This window comes from Simochromis diagramma, unplaced genomic scaffold, assembly GCF_900408965.1.
Source record: "Simochromis diagramma unplaced genomic scaffold, fSimDia1.1 OVJJ01000079.1, whole genome shotgun sequence".
NCBI classification, from domain to species: Eukaryota; Metazoa; Chordata; class Actinopteri; order Cichliformes; family Cichlidae; genus Simochromis; species Simochromis diagramma.
Genome location: NW_024387075.1, coordinates 660,734 through 682,439, shown reverse-complemented (window position 1 = coordinate 682,439; position 21,706 = coordinate 660,734). Strand labels below are relative to the sequence as shown.

General features: G+C 40.0%; 1 protein-coding gene across 1 annotated transcript in view; it reads right to left on the bottom strand.

Annotated features, from left to right (window-relative positions):
• Positions 1-16,493, bottom strand: part of prmt3 (protein arginine methyltransferase 3) — a 54,873-nt gene extending 38,380 nt beyond the window's left edge. The window contains exons 1-10 of the mRNA XM_040045526.1: positions 16,418-16,493; positions 16,140-16,263; positions 14,235-14,317; positions 14,093-14,142; positions 13,838-13,943; positions 12,982-13,135; positions 12,305-12,446; positions 10,423-10,488; positions 7,898-8,019; positions 4,818-4,917 (exon numbers count right to left, since the gene is read on the bottom strand). Coding sequence (XP_039901460.1) covers positions 4,818-4,917; positions 7,898-8,019; positions 10,423-10,488; positions 12,305-12,446; positions 12,982-13,135; positions 13,838-13,943; positions 14,093-14,142; positions 14,235-14,317; positions 16,140-16,263; positions 16,418-16,439 — 969 coding nt within the window. The 5' untranslated portion in view covers positions 16,440-16,493. The remainder of the gene's footprint in view (positions 1-4,817; positions 4,918-7,897; positions 8,020-10,422; positions 10,489-12,304; positions 12,447-12,981; positions 13,136-13,837; positions 13,944-14,092; positions 14,143-14,234; positions 14,318-16,139; positions 16,264-16,417) is intronic.
• Positions 16,494-21,706: the final 5,213 nt, after the last annotated feature.

The following is a 21,706-nucleotide window of genomic DNA, read 5'->3' as shown; positions in this document are numbered from 1 at the left end:
CCCTGTAATAGATTTTTAGGGTGTTAACGCTTGGCGAATGCAGTATAATTTCCATTTAAAGACATGCAAATGAGAGATAGAGATGGAAGATAGTGTATTTGCAGTGCAGGTACAAGGTTATTAGAGGCCGTATTAGAGACTGAAATCAATTAGGTTTTTAGATGGTGGTAAGAGTTTCACACAACCAACTAAAACTGTTTTATTAAGTTTGCAAAATATTTTAAAGTTTAGTGTTTTTAATGTATAATACAAGACTTTTAACTTCAGTTTTATAAGGTGCTATCAGCTGCTGAGAAGAGAATCTTTATCAAGTCAGCAGTATTTTTTAATATAATATTCTATAATATAATATAATGTTATTATTATATAATATACTATAATATAATCTATAATGTCAGATGTAATGAAAAAAACATTAACATTACTCTAAGATTATTTCAGGTTGGAATAACTACAAATAAGCAAAACCAGTGTGTGTACCTGAAACAATCTTAGAAATCTTGTAAATCTTGTTTTTGCATTACATCAGACAACTTAAAACAGCATCACACACTTTCCCAGGTATTGTTATCGAGTTTGAAACTCTATTATCGTGACCCTACTGAGGACATAATTTACAGTAAAGAAAACTAGTTGGTATGTTTTTGCAGCAGCAAGCAGTAACTTCTATGAGCATGTAGACATCGCCACACCACCAATGGCCTGTTATATAACAAGGAGCAGAAGTTTTTAGTTTTTACAGCTGGCTGAAAACCACCTGAAGTATTTGAAGGTCTTGTGGAAGTAAGCGCGGCCAATAAATCCTCATTAGAGCGTGGACACACCTGTGCCACTTACACTGTTGTGTGTGTCTGCTTGTTTGTGCGTGTGACAATTTTGCTGCATCTCAGTCCTTCTGTGAGTGTCTGTGTGTGTTTCTGTTGCGTTTTTGTGTAAGTGTGTGTCTGGGACTGACTGACAGACTAAAGGACAGGATGACTGATGACTACCACCCTTTTCTTGGGCAGGTGAGGCTGCCAGCACTGATAATGAGGCTAAAGAGGAAGAACTGCCTTTAATTTGACTTTACCCCCACACAGCGACTCAGACCTGATTATTGTTTAGACTGGAAAAAGTTGGTAGAATTTATTCAATAGAGTTAATAGCAATCAACTGATTTCCCAAAATGTGGTCATCTCATCTTTTAAGTCTCAATCACAGAAAAACACAATCTAATGAAAGCAGATGCACTTATTGTTTGTATCCTGCACATAACGAGTAATCACTCCCGGTCAGAGACTGTAAAGTCTATTTTGAACGTGTTCCTCATTTATTAATATAAAGAGGAGACCTTTATATACCACTTCTAACAGACCATATATACCAGCGACTGTAAGAGCCATCACGGTAGGTTCTTGTATGAAACATGTTTATAACCAGAAGAAGAGAGTTCATGACTTTCACACTGTCGCATATACAGCCAGACAAATGCAGATCATAGAACAAAATTATCCTTGCTGTGGTTTATCACTAATATGAAGATTTAAATACAAATTTTAAGACTTTTTAAGCGAGATTCAAGTATTATATAAGAAAAGTTTGTTAAAGCCAACTCTCCTGTCCCTTACAAGTCTGCATGTCTGTGCCATTAAACACCATCAATCACCATCTTTGATTGATCTCTGACTGACAATCTTCACTTAGCCTTAAAGAAACTCAGCTCTCCTCCCCCCCATCAGCTCACTGGTCTCTTATCTGCTCGGCACTGTTTGTTTTTTGGTGTGCTGACAAACACGACCGATCAATGCTCTGAGTTATGAAATGACAGTGGTGTTGCTGAAGGCAGTCTCTCAAACACTGCCACAGTAGACAAGGCACTCATTTGCCCCCTTCACCACCACCACCACTACAGATACTCCACATTCATCACCCATCTCCGTCTATTAGCCCTGCAACCACTATCTGCTCGATAAACTCTAACAGCTGGACATAACTTTGTCTCTCTTCAACCATAATTACTCGAACTTTAACCTTAGCTTAGTGAAGCTCTTTCATTAAATATGCTTCAGATAGATAAAAATAGACAAATCTTTTCTTTTAATGTAAAATTCATCATCACAAAATCCAGGTTAGGAAAAACATGTTTTGAGGTTATTCAAATATGACAGAGCCAGTCATGGTTCCTTTGCCACATCAACCACAATACGTTCTCTTGATCTACAAAGCTTGCATTTAGCCTAGTTAAGCCTATTTAGTCTACAAATTACAATTAGAGCGTGCCACAGAAACTTACTGTGGTGTGGCTGCTCTACGCTACTACTTTGTTTTTAATTCTGATCTTTTTATTCATCTTTTGTTGAATAAAAACAACACACCACAGGAAAGAACAAAAAGCTTGCAGATTCTCTGCACTACAGAGATGTTAGTTGCTAATCTATTCTTAGTTACTAAATTCCCTCCTGTGCATGTCTGCCTTTGCTTTGACCCAATTAGGGCACTCTCTGTAGTATACCCCGAGAGCCTATTCTGCACTAATGTGTGTGTATTGAGTTGGGTCAGACAACACCAGTGGTAGGCATTAAGACCTTGCCAGAACAGGGCATTACCAAAAAAATGCCCAACACATACAGATTCTGATGTGGGCTTCATTCCTGAATAAGTGGCCTGGTCACATTTCCACAGAAGTTGAGACTTTAGTCTTATCACATCAAAAGTAGTAACATTTACAACTGACTTTAAACATAACACAAGTCTGAACTCATTAACAGACAACATCTTAACTTGTCTTCTTGAGTCACTCGATTCACTAAAGTTGTGATTGTTCTGCCTCAGTCTCATGCTGCACAAAATGACCTCACTAAATGCTTTGAAAAAGCTTTGAAACCTTTTTGTGTTCTTGAGCTCCTTCTCACTCAGTTCCCAAAACACAACCCTCTCTGGCTTTTCAATGGTGAATTCAATGTCAGATTAACAATACACGCCATCTGTCTACAATGTGACTACAACACATGACTGTAATCTGTGATTTGATAAAATATCAGCTGAAGTCAGTTTGTTGCTTCTGGCTGTTATTACATCTGCAGTGTCACACAGCAGCAGGAGCCTCCCACGAGCCTCATCACAGTGAGAGTTGTGTGCATTTACACAGACAGCACAAGAGCGGTCACTCCATTAATCAATCAAATAAACATCTCTGATATGAAGACAGACATCTATCTGAATCTATCAGCAAGTTACTTCAGTTTGAAAGGTCTGAACTATTAATTCACTGTGTTCTCTCAAATTATTAATAACTATGAAAATATAGCAACTATGATAAAAACCTGTAACTTGATGCAATATAATTCACTTGATTAACTGTTGAGGCATATTACATGTACAGTATTACAGTGAAACCCTCCAACCATAATGCCAGCTTCATTATTTTTTCTTTTTTTAAAGATGTGGGTGAATAAAAGAATTCAAATGAAAAATGCATCCACCACATCTCCACACACTCTCTCAGACATTAAGGCACGACCTGGATATAAGACCGTTTACCCTAGCCACAGAGCCTACTTCCTTTGACAACTGTCATTTTTCCTTTTTATACAGGCAGATCGGAGGGCAGCTTCTCAAGTCCAAGCCACTCTGAGAAATGTCTACCATCGCTGCCCTGATGAGAAGTGACTGGAGAATTCTTAGATTTATTATCAGTCTGTGAGCCAGTGTCATCAGAGATTACGCCCCCTATCCTTCAACGGTTCACTGGCATGTCAGCCACCGAATTTCAATTTCCCCCTTTAGAGGATAGGAAGGCTCTGCGTGGCGACCCCTGCTTGTGACCCTGGGGTTTCACAGTGGATGGAGGAGGTAGTGGAGGGGGTACAGATACGGGATGCTCATGAATTAGGTATGACTTCAGCAGTGCATTCAACTTTGGCTGTCCCGCATGTATCGCTGAGCAGAATCTGTCTGATAAATGGCCATCACAGCGAAGGAAGACTGCTCCTCCAGCTCCAGGTAAGATATTCAGAGAAGCTCATGGCCGAATTTAGCCTGCCCGAGCTGTATTTAAAACATAAATCCATCCTGCTGCCACCTTGGATTCTGAATCCTTATTAGCCTGTAAACACTCACTCAAAAATTAACCTCATATTATGAGTATATTTTTTTAGAAGAGATCTGTTAAAAGAGTTCCATTTCTCGGGCGGAAAATGAGTTTATGACCTATGATGGACCCACAAATCTTAGAAACATGGTGTCTAAGGAGATAATTCCTCTGGATGGCATCACATTGGCCTCCAGTAACACTGTAAGAAATCTTGGGAGTCACTTTTTAGCAGGATATGCTTTTCAGTGCTCATATATGTAGGATATTTATAATTTAACAAATAAATACGACTGCTTTCTTGCATTTGTGCAATATCGCCCTGTCTCAGAGTGATGTTGAAAAACTAGTTCACACATTTCTGGTCTATTGTAATCCATTATTATCCGATTATCCTAAAAACTGCCTGAAAAGGCTTCAGTTGGTCCAACATGCTGCAGCAAGTTATACAGCTTACATGTACTTATTTATGTAAGGTACGATTATTGTCAACTATTGATTTAAGAGTAGGTCAAAAACCAGGTAGATAGCACCCTCAAAGTGAAATAGACCCAGTACAGTGCTCCCTGCAATTGTTGTCTGGTTTGCTAGTGTAGCTAAGTAAATGCCAATACATACTGCAAGAGCTTAGACAGAGAGGCAGTCTCCATTAAACTAGTGCATTTTGTCAAGACCTAAGGAAACTGAATATGAAGATCAGCTAGTTACAAACTGTCACTTGTGGATTTATGTGTAAATATGTACTGACCATCCATTCTGAGATGATGATGTCAACCTTCTCTACAGGGAGCTTGATATCTTCTATGCGACCTTTGATCAGCGTAATTTTATCCTCCAGCTGGTTGGACCTGTAGAAAATACAGACATATGTCTAATATTAATTTTATATCAACCTACATTAAACAAATTAAACATTTTCCACAGAATTCTGAAACCCTAACAACACCCAACATCCCGAAATTAATGGTCTTAAAGATTAAATCTTCATGAAATTAAGGGGAAAAGGGATTTTGAGGGAAGAAAAATTCCTTGCACAGCATGAAAAACCTCGGATCTAAATTTTAAGTTTCTGCTGATGCTGACAGAATATTTCCTACTGCTGCACCAATATAACTGGCAATAAATAAATAAATAAGTCAACTGTTACGTGTTTGTCAGTGAGCACTTCTTCAACGTGGCATCTAAAAACCAAGGCAAAGGTTATTCCTAGTATTTTTAAATTAAATAAAAAATAAGAATAATTCTGTCTATAATATTTTATTTTATGGTATTAAACCCCGAGGAGTCACATTTTAATATTACACAGCACTCCCACTGTCACTTCAAGTTAACTTTGATTAGGTTTGTAACCATTCTGAAACAGAGACCACAAACCGCATTACAAAGATCTGCAACATCATACTACAACTCCATTTTCCTGTACCGTGATAGCTCTGCAGAGCAGTTAATGGCAGGTTAAAGCACGCTAGTCCGGTGAAAACTGCAACGTGTAAAGTTTGACCACTGGAACAATCTGTTCTCCCTGGTCTGGTCTGGATCAAATAAACCAAAATGCAGATATAAAAAGTGCCCTAAGCCATAGATTATAGTCCCCTGTAGGTTCAGACAGCTGAAGACACCACAAATATTTAACTGTTACTATTATACAAGCTTCTAGACCAGGTGGAGGCACATTCCATATATTAGCTATAAATCTGGAAGATTTATCGCTCTTTTACCATTCTTGCTTAGACCCCAGTGACCCCTTACATAATCACAGATGCAAAACAAACAGCACCAGCTAAAGTAAATAAAACTATGGTCGACTATTTCCCCTTTTTTGAGGAACATCAAAACTTGTCGTGGTTTGTGCAGGGGCATATTCGCTGTTCTGTGTATTTCCAGCCTGTGGACCGGCGATGTGTCAGGTTCAGGTAAGCACTGTGAGATCAGTGCTGCTGTTTAAATGATCCTTCCTTTCAGACCAGCCAGTTTGGGCATCAATCTCTGTGAATATTCCATTATCATGACAGCTAATGTTACAGAGGACAGAACAATTACTCACAGCGGCCCAGAGTGCATTTCTGTAGCAGCGATCCTTATCTTGAACTGTCTCTCCCCTCTCAGCTGCTCTTCTACTGCTGCTATCACCTTCTTCCAGAATGCAATGGCCCCCACCTACACCCTACACCCCACCCGCCCACCACCACCCTTTCACAAGAAGGAAACACTGTAATCTCATTATTGGGGTAATTTAGAGGACAATGTCAGGACTCTGGGGAGAGAGTCGTGTCTGCGCAGCTTTGTAGGTGTATGTGTGTGCGTGTGTGTGTGCGTGTGCTGGAGAGAAAGAGGAAGTGAGGAAAAGGAAAAAGAGAGGCTTTACATGACAGTGAACCTAGTAATTTTTTTAAAGAATAGCACAGACCAAACGTGGCTAAAACACCCCGATTTACTTTCGTTAATACTGCATTTCTGGGCAAACCACAGGCAAATACTTGCTAAAAAAATCATCCATGCCTTCAGTTCATGCCGCCATTAACTTTGCTCACTCAGAAAAAACAGCGTCTCACATTTTTACGCTTTATTGTCAGAATAAATTACGTCTTATCAGCTAATCCATCAATTCCATCCATTTTTTAAAAGTATTTAGACAGTATCTATTAAGGACGTGACTGTGAAGGGAGGAAGTCACGTAGAGCTTTTCATTTAAACTTTGGCGATGGAGTGGAAACAGGAGATGGATGCTCCTGCCCAACCAACAGGAGCCACTTTAATTACAATCCCGATATTAACATCAGGAGGAAGTGACGGACACACACAGGGGCCAGCTCTATGTGCATATACACACACACGCGCACACAGAAATAAAATCACAACCCAAAGAAGCCATGGGTGGATTTTTGTATGCATTGCTGTATTTACGTGTGTGTGCACATGTGTGGATGTATGCTTTTTTTTTTTTTTTAAAAAGAAGAAAAAAAAAGGGTGGAGTGCTGGAGGATGTACAACATCTTTCTTTAGTTGAATTCCTCACCGCTGGCAAACCTGCAATGCAGCCTGCATGCCAACACACACTCCAACAGCTATTCAGTGGGCTGTAAAATTAAAACGTCCTCTTCCCTTAGAAAACCCTGTTGTTTTGCTTATACTGCACTGTCTTACATAACGGAAATAATAGCTGTCATAATGGCCCCCAACTCAAAAAACCATTTAGGAGGCAGGGGTATGATAGTGGCTGCAGGTAGACGGAAGGAGAGCAGAAGCTCTTGTTGAGGTAAATGGACTCCACTGTGGAGTATCAGCTGCAGAAATACAGGAAACACGCGGCACATGAAATTGGACCGAGGACTTTATTAAAAGGGAATCAACAGGGGGTTCATCTGCATGTTCATCTGTGTATCTCTGTGTGTTGGGGCAGTGTTGGGGGTGACTCTAGACTTCAGACTGGAGATACTGCAGAGGAGAGGGGTGAACGAGTCAGATCACAGGTGTAAATTATGTACATTATGGCCAGGCAGCTGACAGCAGCTCTATTGAAGTCAACCAGCTGAAACAAATAAAAGGTAGCTGGAGGTCACACAAACCTCCACTCTCACCATCTTCTGCTGCACACAAAGGGGAGAAGATCTGCGTACTCTCTTGGCTCCACAGGGGCCGATATGAGGTGAGGGTCACATGACTGACAGGGGCTTGTACCAAATCTGATTAGTACTGACTGACTATTTGCACTTAAGTTGTAAAAAATGTAATTTTTCATTGCTGTGAGCACCGCAAAGGAAATTCTGCTGACAGCTCATGTGTTTTGGTGGAGCTGAATAGAAACAGAGTGCACAGGAAGAGTCTCACCTGACTATGTCCATGGCCTGGTAGATGATTTCGGACTGATCCACCGCTATAACCTTTTTGGCCCCAGCTTGTGCAGCAAACATTGATAATATGCCAGTGCCACAGCCCACATCAAGCACCACCTAAAGGATGCGATGGAGTCAAAATGAGAAATTACCCACAAACATGGAAAGCTCTTCACAGTCAAGGGGTTCAAAAACAAACACTTAAACAGGAGCATTTAACAGTGTTTACGATTGATTTCTTCATAATTCTTGTCATGTCATGTCCATGCGCTGCTGACCCCAAAAGGTCATCCAACACAATAACAACAGAGATCACGAAGGGAAACGCGATCACGTTACAGCTTTAAGGATAAAAGATTCTAGCCTATGCAAGTTATTACAAAAGAAAAAATCAAATATAACTGGAGGAAATAAAGACATGATTCTTATTTGGATTTTCTTTGACAATCCAAATAACTGCTAAAATGACAGCTGCCATATTTTGCTGGCAATGCCACTTGCACATTTCTGAGAATTTTTTTCTACACTTCCAGGGAACAGATAAGTCAACCACGTCCAGTCTATGGCTCTGTAATAACTTAACAAAAGACTTTACACTCACTTATTGAAATTTTCAGTTTTAACATTTAACCTCATCAAATTTTCAATTCAATTTTGTTCATATAGAGCCAAACAGCAACAACAGTCATCTCAAGATGCTTTTTATTATACGGTAAAGACCCTAAAATGATACAGAGAAAACCCCAGCAATCAACCAACCCCCTATGAGAAAACACCTGGCAACAGAGGGAAGGAGAAACTCCCTTTTAACAGGAAGAAACATCCAGCAGAATCAGGCTCAGGGAGACGGCCATCTGCTGTGACCAGTAGAAGGTGAGGGGAGGAGACCAGGACAAAAGACAGGCAGTGGAAGAGAGCCAGAGATGAATAATAACTAATGATTAAAGTGTGAAAAGAAACATTGCATCATGAGAACTCTGAGCAGCCTCGGCCTATAGCAGTGTAACGAACTAAATGTTATATCAAAAAGGAACGTTTGAAGCCTAATCTTAAAAGTAGAGAAGGTGTCTGTCTCCTGAATTCAAACTGGCAGCTGCTTTCACAGAAGAGGGACCTGAAAGCTGAAGCATCTGCCTCACATTCTACTTTTTAATACCCACGTTACAACAAGTAAACCAGCACTCTGAGACCAACGTGCTCTATTGTGGTGAAATGGAACTATGAGGTCTTTAAAATATGATGGGGCCTGATTATTCAAGACCTTGTATGTGAGGAGAAGGATTTTTAACATGGAGCTAATAATGAGAAGGCAGTAATATGCTCACCTGGGCAAAATATGCTCTCTCTCTCTCTCTAGTCCCTGTCAGTACTCTCACTGCATCATTTTGGATCAACTGAAGACTTTTCAGGGAATTTTAGGACACCTACCCACCAGTTTTGGCCAGTGTGGTCAGAAGTGAGCTCACTTTAACCACATTTGACAGTGATGTCACACAGGCTCTTCTATTGGCAAACTATAATCAGATAGGAACTGATATTACATTACATGGCTACTAATAATCAAACGATTATTAAAAAAAGAAACAAAGAAACAAAAGTTGGGTTTTTTCTTTCGCTGATGTCTTGCTGTTTCAACTTCAAAGACCGCATCAACATCTGGATTACTTAATGAATTCATGTTAAGCATGTTCTAAAGAACTTGCTCAAACTGCTGTTTAAACCCTTATTTTCTCTCAGCTTTTTCGCTCTTTGCATTTTTTAATCACCTCTATTTCAGGTTCCCATTGCTTTCACTTAATTTGTTCTTGTTCATCACCAACTGAGTTAAATGACTGAGACATGGACGCAGCGACTACATGCCCCAAATGTATAACACTGTGTGACTCTGTGTCTCTATTTAAGGAAACTCCCTGGTTACAATCCTGCTGTCTTTATGGGTTCACAGAGGGTCGCCAACATAGTGCTAACACAACAGAACGCAACTCCTCGCTTGATCTGCAGCAAAAATATCCTGCTTGGTTCTGTTACCGGTTACTGAAGAAGGAGACGCTTCAACTCTCTGCCGACTGCTTCAGCCTGACAGGGATAATGGACGTTCCCATCAACACATCCTTCCTCCCCCCTCTACCGCCTCATCACAGCACTAACCAGCAGCGACCCATATAATGGATGGTCATGATACAGGCCACTGCTTCCCACAGCTAAAAGCAATGGAAAAGAGACGGATAGGGTGGGGGGGTGGGGCGGTTAGTTGGAAGGGTTTGTGCAGAGGGGGTGTGTGCTATGGGGTTGGTGGTGGATTGCATGTGTCTGTTATCAGGACTGTGCAGTCCATATTTAGACATGCTAATAAAGTCATGATGTGTTTTAAATCGGACACCGCGGCGCATTATTAATGTCTTTTTCTGGAAAATGCACATTCCTGTTTACAGGCTTGAGTGAACATTAAACTGGCTAACTCATACATGTAAACACACATTAATGTGTACACACGCAATTTCATTTGCTTGGATGACTCACCTTATCTCTGAACACTTCAGGGTTGCTGTACATGAAGTCTCGGTAACTCTCCGTGCGTACTTTATCCTGTGGATAGAATATACAAGCTGCTCTTGAATTAAAGAAAGGATTGCTTGTAATCTACAGTCATGTTTATGTTGTAACAAAGCTTTGAATTCAAGGTTGTCTACAAACTTAAAAAATAAGTAAATCCAGGCAAGTAAAGCTTTTTCCATATAGGGGTATATAACAGCAGGTTACAACAGTCTGTGTTGGTTTCCTGAACATTTATGAGCAAAACGCTGGGATAATAACAACTGGAAGGACACTGGAGGTCAGGTCAGGACTCGCTGATTAATCTGCCAATCATATCTGCCCACAAATCCAAGCACCTTCGCTCTGAGGGAAAAGCTATATACGAAATACAGTAACACGGCTTAATACATGTTAGAACAGATATGAATCTGGACTTTTGACTTTGAAAGATTACAAGAAACAGATTTTAGAACCTTCAGTTCATGGAGTTTGGCAGAAGTTAAGCGGTCCCCAAGTACCGATATACCCTTCCGATTTTTCCTGTTTCCATTAGCAAAGCTAATAGTAACTCTGATTTTGTTTCCTGAAGAAAACAAGACAATAACTAAATAACAACTAATGCATAAGGATGAAAACTATGATGAAATGTACTGACACTTGAATCAGTACATTTGATGAAAATGTTCTGGAGAGATGAGATCCAATCAGATCTAATTAAGTTGTACAACTAGCTCCCATGCTCCCCGTTTATCATGAAAACAATACGGTGTTGGCTTTTGTGCAGCCATTTCCCTCATTACCAGGTTTCAAAAATATATTTTATTAATTTGGTGAAGAAGTGGCTCTGGTGACTTGCCGAGTGACATCACGGACCGGCCAATCAAACCTAATGAATAACTCTAAAAAGCGAGTTAAGTTGAGCCAAGCCAAGTAGGTAATAATGGAGAAGGGCTAAAAATATCCCAATCAACACAACAAAGTTAGCATTTCATGCCTGATTACTTTAAGATATTTAAGATAGATTTAAGATAATGCCCTTTCAAAACCAAAATTAAATGAAAAACTAAAATGATCAAGAAATACTGAAGATTTTAATCATTCAGCTTTTTTGAAAAGCAATCCAGGCTAATGTTGTTTGTGGCCAATTAAAAGTTGTTTTAAAAATTAAACCCTGACACTCATGAAATATGTCACTCTCTTTTACATGACATCTCTCACTCTCTGTCTCTCTTACACACTCACACACACACACACACAGAGACTGCGTCATAGGTAATTCACTTCATGCCAACCTGTGAAACATTCTACTGCAAAGCCCCCCATCACGTGCTCCTGGCCCCTCCTGACGCTTTGATGGACTTTAAAGCTTGACGCAAAAACATGACGCAAAACTTAACCGTGCTTAGCACCAATCAGGACAGCCAAAAGGATATGTAAGCACTGCGGTAAGTAGAACAGGACTTGAGGAGAGGGAGAACTCTCTCTCTCTCACACACACACACACACACACACACACACACACACACAGAGCTTGCTTTCAGGTTTCAGCACTTCAGGAGTGTAAAAATTAATTTGCACACTTAAAGCTCCGCTATGCAGAGGCATGAGTGCTGCTTCACATGAGAGATCAGCACGTACTGCTGATTTGTCACTTTGGAGCGCTTGTGTCGTCCTCAGTATTAATTCATACATGAAGATGATCGTTTTCTTTTATAAGCTATATGAAAATCTTTTAGCCAAGATGCACGCCAATGAACCCGGCTTCATTTCTGTGCCCAGGGGAAATTATTCCAAAGACTGCAAAGAGACCTGCAGGCCTGGTCACTGTGTGTGTGTGTGTGTCTGTGTGTGTTTACACAACTCAGACCTTCAGCATCTCTTCGTGGATGCTGTAATGTCCATAGGAGCTGAAGTAGGCCTCGTCCTCGTCCTCACGGAGCTCCGCCACAGCGCCCAGGGTGCCAGACCTGCTTGTTTCCGCATTCAGCACCAACCCCTGAGCCAGCACCCTGAAAGAACATCGCACAGATCGCCATTTAACTTCTCTTATTAGCACAAGGGACAAGAGCAGCGACCAGAAAGGAGAACGCACACACAGCCTTCATGCAGGACGAAGCAGTAAATGGAGGAGATGGGGGGCATTCATCTTTCTACCTCTCATCCAAATCCCCCCCTCCCCTCCAAACCCCTCCTCCCCCACAGCTCACCCTTTCTGCAATATTCCCTTATTGCTCCCCTACCTACCTTTCCTCCTCACTTTAACCTCCATGCTGCAGTGGAATTTTCCCTTCCGTTTTTTTTTTTATCTTTTCCCTTCCTCCAAACTTCTTCCACAAGGTACTCTAGTTAATGTTTCTGCAATACTGCGTTCACTGTGTCCCCCTGCTGGAGCTCAGAGAGCAGTGCAAATGCAACGTATTACACTGACTAAACTGCAAGTTCTGAATAATGTATTAAAAAATAAATAAATAAAAGGCCACAATTTAAAACCTAACACAATCACCCTGACATTAATGAAGATGAAACTGCAGAAAAGTCACTGACTTGAGTTTGTGCAGGTCATCCATGGCTCTGGCCAGTGCCTCCTCCGAAGAGCGGGCTCTCTCCTCCGCAGCCTGCGCCCTGTGCACAAGTGCATTATGGGGATCGGCCCCAGATGCCAGGCATGACCTCTCGCTGTCACAGAGCTCCTCGGGGTCTGACAAAAACACAGACAGAGAGATAGATATGTTTGGATGTTAAATGGGGAAAAAGTTTTCCTTTTAAGGACAACTGAGTGAAAACATGAGCGACAACACGTAGTGATCAAGCCTGTGGCATACAATAAGAAGTATGCAGGACATGGCTGTTGTTTTGGCTTAGAGTGTGCATTTTATGTATTTATGTGTTTTTCTTGCATTGATGATACAGACAGAAATAGAGCATAAGTGCAACTATTAAAATAAGCATTAACATAAGCAAGTCAGGACTTTGCAATAGAGCTGACATTTCACAGTCTTCTGTGTAATACTGTTAATCATGCAGAAGAAGCAGTCCTAAAAGATGAGAACCAGCAGATGAAACTGAATATGTTGATACTGTGCTGGGAGACACAGCAAACCTTCTGGAAATGGCATGTTATTGATGTGCAATGGTTATTCCAGCAGTTTCCAGTAGCCTTATGCCCTATTATGCAATAATGATAATCACAAATAGTTTATATTTTCGTTGCTGGTGTTGCGGTATGAACAGTGACCAGCCGATTCTCCACTCAACTGAATATCAAAACAGCAGAAACAGCCAGATATGTTCTCTGACCTGTGCATAAAAGCCGCGCTAACAGAACAGAGATCTGTTGATAGAAAATGCAGCTACTCAAAAATCAAAAACTAAGATCTGTGTTTTAAAACTGCTTCTGTACCTGTTTGCAGCAGCGGGTCATCCTGAAGGACTGGCTGCAGGAAGTCTTCGCTCTCCCAGGGTAAAGGAGCATCTGGCAACCCATTCAGACTGGATGCTTTACATTTCTATACACACAAAAAATGTATATAGTCATAAATCTGAAAACTCTCAATTTTGTTTTTAGATATTCATTCTTCACACATAAAAAGTAGAAACATTCACATCCTGATATTTCACAGCATGATGTTCAATTCAGTTTGAAAACAGCACTCACTGTTGACCGTATAAAGTTGATCATTTTTATGTATCCGTAGTCATCTAAATCTAATGAGGGACAGAAAGTTGAGACATTTCATGAGAACAGAACAGCCATCTGCTCCTTTGGTGATGCAAGAAAAAAATCAATATCTACTTACTGTAATTTCTTATTAGATCTACAATGTTGACCTGGTGCTCAGCTGTACAGTGCTGCAGGGTGGCATTTACAGAACTTAGCAACCTGAAAAAAATAAGACAGACAGGAAGACTTGTTTAGTTATAAGCTATAAAAATCAAAAACTGAATCTTTGATTGTTTTTTTTCTTTCATAGTAGAGTAGTAACTTGGGTATCCAGTTATTTTACATAACAGCAAACAAACCTGACTGAAAAAGCAAAAAAAACAGAAGACACGGGGTGGAGATTTGCGTCAATAACTACCTTAAAAGCTGGAACCAGTACATACATTACTTTTACAACAATCAGCATAATATTACGATATTTGTCGTGTCAATACTATATCAATACATAGACACCAAATATCATTACTGTATTAAATTAAATTAAATACTGGGAATAATAAGAACAAACGGGCTCATCTCATCTGCTAGGAGGCAACCTTTCTGCAAATAGTTATGGTCTGACTCAGACTGACTGTAGTCACTCTCAGAGAGATTGTCGAGTGTTGTCAAATAATTGCTGTGTAATTTACAAATGCAGACAGATTGCCAATATGTTTCCATCTGAATGAGTCTTTGTCAATGAGCACAACTCGAGGGGACACAACACAACTCAGCTGGTTCCATTTTGGTCATATTCCTACAGAACAGGAAGGCTACTGAGCGCAAACATAATTATTAAATGCAAATTTCTGTTAAATGTGAATTTCTGTCTATGCATACCACAACAGATATACGACTTCCGTTGATTTATCACAGTTAGGGGGTGACCGTGGCTCAGGGGGTTGGGAAGCGTATCTGTAACCAGAAGGTCGCCGGTTCGATCCCCGGGCTCTCTGTCCTGGTCGTTGTGTCCTTGGGCAAGACACTTTACCCTACTGGTGTTGGCCAGATATGGCAGCCTTGCCTCTGTCAGTCTGCGCCAGGGCAGCTGTGGCTACAACCGTAGCTTGCCTCCACCAGTGTGTGAATGTGAGAGTGAATGAATAGTGGTATTGTAAAGCGCTTTGGGTGCCTTGAAAAGCGCTATATAAATCCAATCCATTATTATTAACTGATGTATTGTCAGAAACAGATTGTATGTAGTTGCCAACTTGACCCTATTCAATTGTCGACTGAGTATCTTATGGCAGGATTTAGTGACAGTGTTGATGTGCTTGACAATCTCGTTTTGCACTGAACAAAAAAAAGTTGCAGTATGTGAGATAACGTCATCTTATTGGACAAAGCAGAGGCCATAATTTTGCATTAGAAAAGGGTGATAAATCTTAAATACTTAAAAAAAACAATACTATTGTATTATGGGGCATCTGGTGATTTCCACCTCTACAATGTAGTAAGGTAGCCTTGGAGATATGTAGCAATATGTTAGTGGTTCTTCTTTTGTCTGCTAGTGCAGGTGCTGGGAACTTGAGTACCTGGTTGTGTCTCCAGGTGTATCTGCCACGCGTTACACTGGTACTACAAGTAACAAGTATGTGCTTAAGGCTGACTGAAGCTGAACATAGCTGACAGGCTGCACCCTCCCCTACTCAAAGGTTTAAGATTTCAGGTGATGGAAGGACATCATATGTTGCACAGCTGAGGTAGTACTCAAAAACAGCTCTTTTGATGGTGAAGCTTGCTGAGGTTTGCATAATGTCAAAGGAACTTGTCTTTATTCTGACCATGAGTTATTCGCACTGACACAAAAGTACAATTATTACACATGAATTGAAAGTTTAGGGCCACTTAGTGTGTGAAAGTTATATCTGTAGTGTTTTGTTACACGATCTCTTTTAGGTAAAACATCTTCAGATCTGAGAAACTCAAAATGCGTGTAAACGTGTCGCCAATCATTCTAAGAAAAGCAGTGACAGACAGGTCCAGAGCAGGCTGATCTCACCTGTCACAGAACAAACAGGTAACCGGCTGACTGTCCTCCTCCATCCACTGCCACTGCTCTTCATCATCAACGTCATCATCACCGTCTGAGAGCTCAGGCATCTCCTCAGCAGCTCCATCGACGTCTGCCAAAGTTAAATCTCATGAGTGTAAACGCAGATGTAAAAGCAGCTGTGTGACGAAACTAGAAACACGATTCTTCACCAAAGTCAATAACACAAATGAGCTAGCTCAAAGAAGAGTATGTGTGTTTGATTAATACAGTTATTTCTCACTCACGTGGGTCTGTGTACTCTGCCATGATGTCGCTTTGAGTCCGGAGGACTTCCTGGTGACGTTTGGTGACGTAATAAATGGGACGGGCCCATTCCAAAGAAGCACTTCCACATACAAACCACCAGATGTCGCCAACGTTTAACTAAGGTAACACGTAAATAACGTGGTTTGTATAATGTTTTGTTGGGTGTTTGCAGGTACATTACAAACAGGTATATGCACTGGTTTAGGTTAGTTTTAGCTGTGGGTGCTACCAAAGCGGTCAGGTTATAGTTATCTGAAACTTTTGAGGTACTTTCTAATGTCAAAATATCCGTTTTTTTCTGTTTTTTATCCATTTAAATTCAAGGTATATAACTGCAGGAGTGATTATGGCAGCATTATTACACACATGGGTGTTTTTTTTTACCATAAACAGTGTGACCTCTCTAAACATTAAACACCATGACAATAGGCAGAGTGATAACAAAATCAAACTATTAGGGTAGTGTTATTATGTCAAAGGTGGGGCCAGGTTTCACAATGAGCTCACCCGAAACCCTGGCTGATTGGGACCCACACCCAGTTTCACACCTTGGCTCAGGCGATTAGAGGATCATCAGGGGGTCCTTTTGTCCCTCTGTGGGTGGATACTCCCACTAGGTTTAAATCTGGGACTCCCCACCATTTGACCTTAGAACTGAAGAAGCTTCTCGGATGAGAGGTGAAACGTCTTCAAGCAACTTAAAGAAGTCCAGACGCTTTTCTTTGCAAGCTCATTTGACTACGATGACCTGGATGACTGAGAACCTTCACAGACGTAGTGTTATTATGTTTTTGGACCCCATCTGGGCTGTTTAGAGGGTTGAAAGCAACTGGGACACCACTATTAAGGATGCTATTTTGGTTTGCCATGGGACACACCCATTGTTCCAGCACTAAAAAAGGACCGTGGAATCTGAATCTGTGGATACTCTTTAGTAACACTAACTACAGTGTTGGCAGCAGGGCAGTACCCCCAGATTGATGATTTGTTTGCTTGAATGAATGGAGGACTGAAATTCAGAATTCAAAATTTTTCTCTGTCAAGCTTACTTATAGATCCATGTAGAAGAGCAGTCGTGTGAAATGCTGACTAGTATCACACATAAAGGGCTTTTTTTAGACACTGCCTTGTAGCAGTTCTGCTGAGCTCTGTCAGCACTGTTCCAGTGAACAATGAATCAAATCCTGAGTGAGTTATTAACAGTGTAGAGTTATCTCAATAATATTCTGCACACTGGAGCAGATGAGGACCAGCACCCGCACAACTTGGATAGAACCTACAAAGAAAGAATATGTCTTGAGTGTCCATGAAGGGAAATGTTTTTCCAGTCATCTGTGGAATGTTTGGGATATGTGATTGATGCTAATTGACTACACACTGCTGCACTGAAACTCACAGCCATTGCTGATGCACTTCCACCTCAAAACATTACTCTGTTGCCAAAATAGAAAATCAAAGATCTAAATGGATTCTTTCATTAGTGACTCTAGGTGTTTCCCTAAGAGTTTGTCAGATCATTGAGTTATTTTTAAGGGTATTTTGTCCTTCCTTCATTTCTGCACACTTCTGCTCCACAGCCTTTTCTATTTTATTTGTCATTTTAAGTTCCTTACGTTTCTTTTGTCAACTGATGTTCTCCTTTTCAATATATCAGGTTAAAAAGGGTATCCCTTTGAGTTTTTTACGGAGCACTGTAACTTCAGCTTGCAGAGCCAGATTTGACATGCTGAAGAAGAATGAAGTTAAAGGAGAAAAAGAAGCCCTTCTTTTCTCCTTTAACTTCATTCTTCTTCTTCTCCAATGTTTCCTCTTTTGAGAACTTTGACTTCGGCACCTCAAGCTTCATCTGCAGTGGTATTTTAGTTGATAAGAGACTTTCTCTCTGCTTTCAGTCACATGTAATTTACCATATAAGCATTCAGATCTTCTACGATCTCATTGTGCATCTGAATTTCTTGAATCACCAATTTTGGACCTCCTCACAGAGCGCTTTGATTTTATTTTGAAGGGAAATACATTATATAGCTGGTATTCTGCCTGTTTCTTTTTGCAGAGGAAGTGGGGATATATCGCACTGTGTACATTGAGATATTTAAATAGTTTCTCAATCCAATATACAGAATGAGAAGTGACCTATAGGTCACTTCTCATTCTGTATATTGGATTGGATTGATTGGATTCTTATTATTATATATAATAATAACACCAACTGCTATGGTACTAAGGAGATACAGTCAGCATTTTTCATTTATGTTTATAAGAACAAAATATTATAATGTAGGTTTGAGTATGGTTAAAGTAAGTGTAATCCAGTAGTTAGTTAGTTAGTTCGTTGGTTGGTTAGTTAGTTATTTGGCGGTAGCCTGCATTTGACTTTAAAAAATTAATGTCAGTGTATATTTGCAAATACAGGAGTCTGGTTTTAATTATTTCATAAATATTTTTCATTCACCAGTTGCCCACATTATCCCACTTTCCAAAAATATCAACCTTATCTGGAAACTCTAAACTCTAAATATGACAGGGATACATCTGATGGGACTTTCCTCAGAAGTTGTTGACAGTAAATCTAATCAACCACTAGAGGGCGACAATGACCATGACATGCACTGATTTTTTTTTTTTTATCTTTTGTGATTGTAGATTAAATTCAATAGTAAATGCCTTACTGGATATTAAAATCAAAGGAACTTCAAACCCTGTAGATGGAGCAGTTTTCCCTCAGTGTCAAATGCCATGATGCAGCAGTTCTGCTTTGTTGTTGTTGTTTTCAAATTATATTTGATGCATAGATGGTGGGAGATGGAGGCAGTCATGTGCAGAAGTGCACAAGCGTGAAGTTGGATTCAAAGGGGCTCTGCCCTGGAAGTGTTGCTGGATATGATGAAGGAGGTGGACCAAGTAAGGAGGCTTTTTCCCAGTGAGACAACTGGTGAAACGTGATTTCTGTAATGGTGGTTTCAAGACTGCGGCATGTGTTGTATAAGTGGGACTAATACCTTGGGTTTAGTTTTAGTATTTTATTGGCTTGTAAACGTTTAGAAATACTAGATAATAGCTAGACTCTGCAAGAGCTGCGCTCAATGCGACATACTCCATGCTCACCTAAACCGGAAGTCCTATTGTAAACTTTTAAATGCTAATCTTGGGTTTGTACTCCTTGGCTACCACTGCCTTTTTTTTCTTTATTATTATTTTTTCTTTAGATGCTCTCCTACCGATGGAAAAGGACCCCCCCCTCCCCCCTCCCTCCTCACAGTTATGTTAACATTAATGTTAGTTTATCTCTTTTCACTGTATATTTCTGTCATCTGTCAATTTTTCTTCCTTTCTGTGACTCCACAAAAAGCAAAGACATCCCAGGCGCTCCTCGTGCTCATGGTGACACACGGTGAAGGAAAACTGTGTATATTTAAAAAAAAAGTTTGCACCTTAACTGAACACACATAAGAGAAACGTATATTTGGTTCCCATATCAAGCAAAATCCGGCGATTGATTTATCTCTTTAGTTCAGAAAAAAAAATCCCTGCAGTTTAATTATTGTTTGAAAAAATAAGCTGCTATCTGCAGAATAAATGATCACATATTAGCCATATAGAATACTTATTGCTTTCTGTGCTGGAGGTTTCTGTACATTATGTTATTACCACAGGAGGCTGAAGTTAAAACACAATGACACAGCATAACTCACATTTGTTGGTACTGATGTAATCCTAACTGTGGATGACTTGGAGGTTGATACAACAACGGAAGATCTCAAGAAGTAAATTCATTTTAAACGTGTCTGTGATAAAACCATTTTTGTGTACTTGGAATGACAATTCATGAAGAACGAAATGGAAGAAATGTTGACATAAATCAGATTTGTCTCAGTCTGATTCATTAATGAAGGTATCTCCCTGTACATTTTTTTCTCTTGATTCATATTTAGATTTTGTTGCCTGACTAACTTATATAATTATTTAAAAAAAACAAAAAAACAATGCAATACATGAAAAAAACATGAACATCCCAACAGCGGAGGCTTTATTTCCACAACAATAAATCTTTTACTGATATTTTGGGTCATCACTGTAAAGCGGATCAGTCTCCTTTCCTTTTTTCAGTTCACAAAAGAAGACGGAAAGAGCTGTCTAATTTTTCAACTCTGAGCTTTCTTTTCCAGAACAGCTGATCAAAGTTGGTTCAATCAATTGTCAATCAATTTAGAGTACCTCTGAGGTAAGGGTGTGTAATTCACACCTGCTGATGACAAAATTAAAGTGAGATAGGGAGACCCGCAAACACAAAAACAACTGAAGACATCTGTGACAAAGGCAATTAATCCCATTCTCTGGTGATGTCCAGATGAGCTATTAAAAATGAAAACTAAATTATGATTGTTGTTTTGTCCAGTCACATTTAGCCTCTAAAAGAATATGAGACTGTGTATTTAGACTCCCATTTGGCCTAGAAGCATAGAAAAAGCAGCACCACCTTACACCACCATATGAGTAAATTAGGCTGGAAGCAACCTGATGAAACAGGCTTTTAAGACCCATAAACATATTCTGAACTCCAAACGTTTATAGAGAGATGCATGTGTTTGTCATTATGGACTAATTACTTCAGGGTCATGATGGCAACACACACAAAAGTGCAGGAGGGATTAATGAATGTTTCTCAATTTCAGAGGTAAATTCCCTTTCTTTATGTCACCTTGTGGCTAATTTTAGTCATTTTGGTGGTTTGTTAAAAGGCACACTTGTGCAGTAGCCATACTGCAGTTTTTTTAGATTAAAAGAAAGGAAGAGAAATACCCAACATTCAAGTCTTTATGGGAATTAATATAAAAAGCAAAATACTGAGTACACATTGAAGTTATTACATATCAAATGTGACAGTGAGCCAAAGCACACAACAGCAAGACTCTAAAACGGTCTAAATTTAATTCAGCTGCCAATAATGTCAAAGTATTCATCTGTGTTTCTGTGACCAAAATGTATACCGACCACCGACTGCTGATCCCAACAAATATTTCTAGTGAACAAATCCTTGTCTGTAAGATGTATTACAGCATTTAGTCACAAGAGGGCGCTGCTGCAACAAAGAGGAAAAGGGGGCGATTCATCCCAAATACAAGCGTTTCACTGGATTTGCATTTAGCTTGAAGTCCAATACTTCAAGTCCAAAACGAAATAACGAGGAGGCAAAACCGAAAACTGAGATAAACCTAAGACGTGACAGTGACACCGCTCTGTCACGCATGTTCAAATGAAGTTAGTGT